Below are 8305 nucleotides of genomic sequence, written 5' to 3' on the forward strand. Positions count from 1 at the left end.
AAAAAAAAAACCCTTCAAATGTCAAAAACAACTTATTTTTGACATAAAGTGTAAAAAAAATTAACTCAATAGAAAACGAAAAGTCAAAAAAAAAAAAAGAAGTTCTAATTGAATAACACTTGTCATTCAATTGAAAACTCAATTGAAAAAAATTAAAAAAAATTGAAACATCCTACTTTTATATATATTATAGATATAGGGAGAAGAGTTGCTAGTGAGAATAGTTCCTACTGACTTGCTGATGTGATTAAGGCTAACTCAACCGGGAAAGTATCAATCCTCGTGTTATTGTTTAGTATGAAAATATCAGCTAATTATCCATGGGGTCCTCCGATTTCCTTAATCATATAATAATTTTGTAATGAGATCCATCTAGAACCCTGACATTCCACAGTACATATCTCTTCCAAGCTTTTGTAATTGTATGTAATTAGAAGATAAACACCCCACGGAAAGTATAACACGTTTTCTATGAAAAACCCCTTCATTAATTAATCTCTTCAAATAGTCACGATGCATATGGAAGCTTCCTAGAAGGGTTTCAAGAAATATCGTATTCCAACCGTCGATTTGAACTACTTGAAGGAAACGAAGGAGAATGGACAAGAAGAAACGACCTGCCTAACTTACATCTAATTGCCTACCCACAGAGTTTAATTTGAAGGGGAACTCAAAAAGAGGGAAGCTAGGCCAGTACTTCCTTTTTGTGTTTCCATATCTTTTTCGCCACTGTCAAATCAAGCAATATTTCTCACTAGATCTTGGTGGACATTGATCACAATATCCATATCTTTTTGATACCCTTGTTTTATTACTGTTTTGTTTTTTAAGAAAAAAGGGGCTTCATGTTACACATCAATACCTATATATAGGCATTCTTCAGTTAAAAATTGACTTCATCCAATTAATAAATGCCCTCACATTCCAAATAGGAAATACATACGGCGTACAAAGGCCAGATGTAGCATGGGTGAGTCATCAAAAAATGGTCCTTTTATCATATATTCAAATCCTCCATTACCCTAAATGGCATCCTAGAACCTTCTTTATGGTAATATAATAGAAAGTCATTAGCAATAAACAATGCCTAAAGCATGCAATTAAGAAGTGTGTACATCTACAAGTGTTCCGTAAGGATTGGGTGATAAGCCATTTTCAAGGAGACATCAACAACCCACTAGCTTTTTATCTCATTCCGGAGTATTATGCCTTCCCTTCGGTCTTTTTCCCCAAACGCCCTTAACTTTCAAAACAATTACACGTTTTCGGCCTGAAGACAAATGTGGTTTGAGTTGTGTTACGGAATCACGATAATCGGAGTATTGGCAATGGTGACATGGGCAAGTAGGGTGTCATGGGATGTAGTAACCAACACCTGTTGATTCCTGATTGGTCAAAAGAGATTGAGCTGGTAAGCACCTAGACATTTAACACTTGTGCAAAACTGAGAGGATGGGAAGGATCATGAAGAAGGGAAGAACTCAAGCAAAAATTTGATTCAAAGATCTTGTCTTAGTGGAAATGAGATCATCAGGGTCTTCTTTTTTTTAAAAAAAAAAAGAAAACCATGGAAGTGACATATGATTGAGGAGGAGAATATATATATATATATATATCAGAGGGTAAGGCTACGAAGTTTGTGTCATACAATTTGGAGACAACATTTTTATGAAGTGAAAGTGAAGTAGTAGGAGTAATCATAATGGTAGGAATGATGGGTTGGGAAGCTCCACAACAAGGATGGAGGAAGGGCCCTTGGACTCCTAAAGAGGATAAGCTGCTAACTGAATATGTTAACTTGCACGGAGAGGGAAGATGGAGTTCAGTTGCTAGGTCTGCAGGTAATTATATGTAGATATTATTGTTATTAATTACTTTTAATTTGGATCATTCCCTTAGCTTCATCACCAGCTAAACTAAATTAAGAATTCTTTTGGTTGACAAGAATGTTGTGAATTATAGCTTTTTCTTATTATGGGGTTTCACTGTTTATTTTTTATCAGGTTTGAATCGAAGTGGGAAGAGCTGCAGGCTTAGGTGGGTTAATTATCTTAGACCTGGTCTTAAGAGAGGTCATTTAACACCTCAGGAGGAAGGCATCATTATTGAATTGCATGCACTGTGGGGTAACAAGTAATACTTCTTTTGCCTTTCTTTCACTTTTAATTTGGATTTTTTATGTTATGATTTTCCATTGTTAATCTATTATGTGTCGTCCTTGTTGGAAACAGATGGTCTACAATTGCCAGATACTTGCCAGGGAGAACGGACAATGAGATAAAGAACTATTGGAGAACCCATTTTAAGAAGAAAGAAAAGTCCTCTCAGAAGCAAGAAAAAAGAAAAGCTCAAACTCTAAAGCTGAAACAACAACTGCAGCAGCAGCAGCCGAAGCCACAACCAGATAAAGACGAGATGAAAAGGGTATTGCCTGTTCAGACTGAAAAGGCAAATACCAAAGTAAGTCAAGTGACTGAGGCACAAGCAAGGCCAGAGATGGTTTTCATGTACCCAACTTTAGAGGATCAATGCTTGCCTGTTACGTCTCCAGCGGCTGCTGCTTCTTGGCTAGACCAGTATCTGGTAGATGAAGGCTTATGGGGTGGATTGTGGAACCTGGACGATCCACACGGTGGCCTGGATCAGGCTGGTAACTGCAACAAGATTGCAATGCAAAGCCAAGCAACAGCTTGCTCTTTTGGAGGGGATGGAAGCAACTTATACAATGGAGGCTACATCTTCTAAGCATAATTTTGGACCTTATTGGGAGCGTATTTCCCAATTAAGATGAATATTGGAATTTCTAGTGCATTTTACAGTTGAATTACTCGGTTTGTGAATTATGATAGCGTAGCATTGTTTGCATAAGCAGTTAATAAAATGATTATGGAAAAAAAAAAAAAACCGCTTTCTTCCATATGCATATAGGCTGGTTTTGTCCTCAAATTAAATCTGCCATAAGCTGAAATATTTTTCAAAATTCTGTGAAGAAAATTTCTCTCCCTTATCCTACTTTATACGCTTCAAGGGGTTCTAATCCTAATTGTCTAATTGTCATAATTGGGTACTTGAATATTAATATTATATGAGAGAAAATATCACAGAAAAATCAATAAAAAACGTCAAACAAGGCATCCAACTTAAAACTTACTGGTAATTAAAAGAAGCATAGGGGCATGTAAAGTTAAACAAACTTAAAATATTAATTAATGATCACAGGGGATTCCCTAACAAGAAGCATATAATTGAGAAGAAACGATCAATAGGGAATTCATTGCTTTTAATTAACAAAGCTAGCTGTTCCAGAGTTGACACTGGAAAAATTAGAATTAAGCTTGATACCAATTAATTTTCTTAATTACCAAAACCATTCTTTAATTTTGTAGTCGTTGATGATTCTGAGCTGCCATGGCACTTCGGGGAGAAAATAGATTATCAATCTCTTTCTTTTTTTCTTGCAGAAATTAATTAATTATAATTAAGTTGCTATAAGCATAAGCAACTTTTAGTTTTAAATTGTCGCTTAATTAATCCTTTTGCTCTTCGACATGGAATAATATATATGGTCCAGGAGTCCAGGTTGGAATCTTTGCCAAGTTAAACTATATATATAATTTAAATTTAGATCAGGATTGTAATTACTTAATTATAGTAATAATATATAAAAGAGGAAATGATAGTCATAAGAATAAAATTGAAAAGAAAATAGAAAACATGGTAGCTGATAAATTCAATTTGAAATATAAGTATGTGAAAGTGGCTCTGATCTGTTGTGTAGCCCCAACACGGCCATCATCAATGATGCTGAGGAAGAGGTAACAAATCCACACAGGCAAACAAGAAATAAAACTTATAGTAAACAATAAATAATAATAATAATAATAATAAGAAAACCCAACATCAAATTGATTCAATATGTACAAAATTTTCACATTTCTTCCACCAGAGTTAACATTTAGAAATTAAAGGTAAACACTTAAAATGATTCTCTCAAGTAGCCGAGTAAATCTTACGAGGCCCAAGCGAAATCAAAATAAAAAAAAAAAGGGCCCAAATACGTTAAGTTTGCAAAAATAGGACCAAATACGTAAAGTTTGCAAAATTGAATAATCTTGGCCCATGCAGGTCTCGAACCTGCGACCTTCGCGTTATTAGCACGACGCTCTAACCAACTGAGCTAATAGGCCTACGTTGAGAAAATATTCGTAGATAATGTTACACAAATTTACAGGAGCCGACAGAAACGATAAGGTTGAGTTCATGTTGTAATGCTCTGACAGAAACGCAGCGCAGACAGAAGAAGAGATGGAAAACATAACAGCAAGCGAAATTGCAGGCTTTGGGGTTGGCACTTTGCTACTATGTGCTACAATTGCTGCCCCCAAAGTTGATGCTTTCATTTCTGCTTCACAGAGAAGGTGAAACTTTTAAAAACCATTTTTGTAGTTCTTAAGTTCAAACTTTTTTTTTTAGTTTATAAGTGATACCCAGATTGCAAAACGTCTTAAATCATTGAAAAGTTGATTTTTTTTTTATTTTGTATGAGTAACAGTCGGTATTTAGATTGTTAGTTTGGTTCATGAATTGTGACTAATTTAATTGTTGTTGTTGAGAATATGTAGATTTTTTATATTTTGCCATTAGTCTTTCTTGTTCTGTTGAATGGAACTTGGCTCAGTCTGTTGGTTTACGTTGGATGTACTTTTGAAATGGTATCATTTTATTTAAATTGCAATGTCATTTGCATTCCTAGGATAAGGTTTAATTGTGGGGTTGTTATGACTCTTTTACAAAATGATTGCTATATCTTTTGGCTGTGATTTCTGTTCTTTGTAATTGCCCTATCTCGAAAAGATGAACTTTCCCACATAGAATTATCAAAAAGATATCTCTCCCCATCTAGAAAATTCTGGTCGCATAAGCAATTCTAAGTTAAAAATGGCATCTCTTTGGAGGTATTGACCAGTGTCATCAGTTGTCGCATTATAACAGTGTAAAGGTGGCCCTGAAGTACTGGACTAATTTTAAACAGAATCCTTTAGGAAACCTTAGCTTGGGCTTTCCTCTTGCTGGTGTAGGTATCTTGCTACAGATCTTGTGGTTCATCTTTTGCTAAGAAATGCTCAGATACCTAAACTGGAATGACATAAGTTGCACAATAGCAAGTAATATGCTCCACCTTTCTGATTTTTGTAGGAGAATAAATTTAAGCCAGGGATACTTTACGGGGAAAAAGTGATAGAGGTATAGAATCAGTGTCTAAAGGCCGGTGCAAGTGAATGGACTAAATCCATTGCTTTCGAAACTGAGTTGCACATCAGCTTTAGTAACTTCAGTCGTCATGTGACAAAGAATGCAACCAAGCATTAATTCTTTAACCGATTGATCATCCTTCTATTGTCCCAATTTTGCATATTCATTTACTTGAGTTTTGAGGGAGACTTATTTGCTTGCCCTCCTTTGAATGATGAAAAAAAATACCCTCAAAATGAATGATAATAGCACTAAATTAACAGATGACATAATTCTGCAGATTGAACATCTGTTTATTGAATTATGGTTGGTAATATGTCTTAACTACATCATGAGGTTCCCAACCATAATTCAACTTTGCTAGAAGAAGAAAATCGCTAGCATGTGTTTCACTTTAACTCCCTTATAGTCCATATGATTCAGATCATTGTGATCCACCTTTGGTGCACATGCTGATGTGCAACCGCTTAAACTTGCAGTTCTTTGGGCATGTGCAAGAGATGCGGTGATCTAAGGATGATAGCATGCTCCAGATGTAGAGGAACTGGATTAATCAAAGCAAATGGACCATTCAGTTTTAACCTTATTGATGATTTATATAAGTCCTTTGCAAGTGCTGAATTGAAGGTAAAATCCATTGGATGTACAAAATGTCAAGCTAGAGGTCACTTCAGCTGTCCTGATTGCTCTAATATACCCAAAGTTTGATCTCAATCATGCCGCTGAAGACATATCTTCTTTTATGCTCATGCTTAATATAATCATGAGTTTTCTTCCTATAGCCATTGTACCTGAACTTCTTGTCTTAATACACTGGATATTGTAAACCCACTTGTAGATGGAGAATTGTCATAATGGCTCCTATTTATACCAGTTTCATCATCAATCACAATGTTATATATGGAGGTCTTGTGAATTCTGTCCCTTCACATTATTGTACTTAAAAACTTTTTGTCTGATTGCACTGGATTTGGTAATCCCACTTGTAGATGTAGATTTATGACAGGAGCTCTTACTTATATGTGTTTATCATTCTAAATGTTATAATGGATGTCCAATGAATCCTGGTTGATTAAGGTTTGTGTCAAAAGAGGAAAGCATGTATAACGGCATTCAAGTCCACCATAGGAAGCTGGGTAATTATTCCTTTTGTGCCTAATGCCCACTTCAGTCTGCAACCACTAGACATTGATAAACCATTTTCTGCTAAATATATCTACATGAAGTTGTATTTTCCTCCCTAGATATTTTTTCAGAATATATGCTAACCATTTCTGAGCAGGTTATGACTAGGTCATTATTGTAATAGAAACTGAAAATTCTTGTTGGCAAAATAGTGTATTTTATAAGGTTCAAACATCTTGCATTGCTGAGGTATATAAAAATGTAAATGCTTTAAATAAACAAACTCATTATAAGCTTGTTGCAAAGAAGGAAAAAGGACTGAGCTTGCACACGAAATTGGGCCAAGGTTTGAGAAAATTCAGATTTCTCTCCTTGAGCATGAGTATACACGTGGGTTATGCTCAAGTGAATTTTTCTTAACGTCTATGTAGACACCTAAAACAAATGAATAAATAAATAATTTTAAATTATAATAAAATGAAACAAAATAATAAAAAATAAATAAATAAATAAGGGGATGGCTGGGCGTACGCCTAGCCATCCCTTCCCCAACCACCCCGCATGATGGGGTTCTGGCCACCAACTCCCTAGTGCCAGAACCCCATCGTCGGGTTGTCCAAATTTTTGGACAACCCGGCTTTTTAAGGGTTATTTGCAAAGAACAAAAGAGAAGACAACAAAAAAAATCCTAGATCTACCAGCAGCAAATATCTAGCCACAGGAACAAAATAAAAACAAAACAAAAAGCAAAAAAGAAAAGGGGGTTAGATCTGAGAAATGAGTGGGAGAGGGGTTGAAGGGTAAAGAGTTTTGGCTGACGGCGGAGAGAAGAGAGGGAGTGGATCTATCTAGGTGTCCGACCAGCGATGAAAAAAAGAAGAAAGAGAGTTTGGCGCCGACGACAGAAAGCAAAGAGATCCGTCGGGCGAGAGAGAAATAGAGAAGAGGAAGCCGAAGGAGAGGGAAAGAGAGGGATCGGCCGGCGAAGGAGGAAAGGTTTTTTAGAGAGAAGGTGGAGAGTGCCGCCGCTAGAGAGAGAAAGTGAGGAATGAAAATGAAGAGAGAAAGAGAGAAAAAGGGGTTAAATACCTAGGGTTCGGGTCTCAAAACGGTCTCGTTTTAGAGTCAGAATTTTAAAAGGGGAGAGTGTCAAAACGGCGTCGTTTTGAGAGGCTTTGCAGGCACCAAACGGTGCGTTTTGAGTCCTACCTCGTGGGCTCTCAGAAGCAGACCGGGCGTAGTAGATTTGGGCTTCTGCAGGCCACCAAATTGGGCCAATCGCAGCCCAACAAGGTATAATCCTTTTCTTTTTTGCTTGGGTTTGTTTTAGTTAGTGTTGGGTCTAGCCCATTTTTAATTAAAATACATTTATTTTTTAGGAAAGAAATATATATATAATATGAATACTTATATTTAATATTAAAAAATCAAAAAATAATAATGATAGTAAAAATAATAAAATAATAATAATAATAAAAGTAAAAAATAAATGAAATGATTATTAAAAAAAAAATTCACTTATGAGAGGTAAAGAGTTGCCTCTTCTAAGTAGATTTTTTTCTTTTTTGAATACGAAGTTCGAGACGGATTTTTACCGAAGCGTCGGGATAAATTCGAACTCCAAATTTCAATACCCATCAACTCAAATAATAATATATATTAAGAAAAATAAATCTACATAATATTACATTTAAATCTAGGTTAGTGTAGTTAGTTAATTAGCAAATAAATATCATTAAATAAAATTAACCATTAATTTAATTAATTGTTTATTCGACAAGTTATATAATCAAGTTAAATGTTAATCAACAATGTTAGTTAAAAGATACGGATCTAAATAAAAAAATAGAAAAAAACAAAAAAAATAATAAAATAAATAAATAAATAATCCATAAAAAATGAAAAAATAAATATATAAATAAGGTGA

General features: G+C 35.0%; 2 protein-coding genes and 1 non-coding gene across 3 annotated transcripts; 2 read left to right on the forward strand and 1 right to left on the reverse strand.

Annotated features, from left to right (window-relative positions):
• Positions 1669-2848, forward strand: LOC18601749 (myb-related protein 305). Its single transcript, XM_007032797.2, has 3 exons — positions 1669-1841; positions 2004-2133; positions 2232-2848. Exons 1-3 carry the CDS (start codon positions 1703-1705, stop codon positions 2743-2745), a joined length of 783 nt encoding a protein of 260 aa, XP_007032859.2. The 5' UTR covers positions 1669-1702; the 3' UTR covers positions 2746-2848.
• On the reverse strand, positions 4114-4187 carry TRNAI-AAU. Its single transcript has one exon. It is a non-coding gene; the product is annotated as a tRNA-Ile (tRNA).
• On the forward strand, positions 4183-6272 carry LOC18601750. The gene is made up of 2 exons (XM_007032798.2): positions 4183-4418; positions 5733-6272. Exons 1-2 carry the CDS (start codon positions 4306-4308, stop codon positions 5959-5961), a joined length of 342 nt encoding a protein of 113 aa, XP_007032860.1. The 5' UTR covers positions 4183-4305; the 3' UTR covers positions 5962-6272.

Source organism: Theobroma cacao, chromosome 4 (genome assembly GCF_000208745.1).
Source record: "Theobroma cacao cultivar B97-61/B2 chromosome 4, Criollo_cocoa_genome_V2, whole genome shotgun sequence".
NCBI lineage: Eukaryota > Viridiplantae > Streptophyta > Magnoliopsida > Malvales > Malvaceae > Theobroma > Theobroma cacao.

Bases quoted from the DNA above. Each gene is read 5' to 3' on its own strand.
- LOC18601749 (XM_007032797.2), top strand. From the start codon at position 1,703: ATGGTAGGAATGATGGGTTGGGAAGCTCCACAACAAGGATGGAGGAAG. The intron at 1,842-2,003 runs GTAATTATATGT...ATTTTTTATCAG, and splicing joins TTCAGTTGCTAGGTCTGCAG to GTTTGAATCGAAGTGGGAAG. The intron at 2,134-2,231 runs GTAATACTTCTT...TGTTGGAAACAG, and splicing joins CATGCACTGTGGGGTAACAA to ATGGTCTACAATTGCCAGAT.
- LOC18601750 (XM_007032798.2), top strand. From the start codon at position 4,306: ATGGAAAACATAACAGCAAGCGAAATTGCAGGCTTTGGGGTTGGCACT. The intron at 4,419-5,732 runs GTGAAACTTTTA...TTAAACTTGCAG, and splicing joins ATTTCTGCTTCACAGAGAAG to TTCTTTGGGCATGTGCAAGA.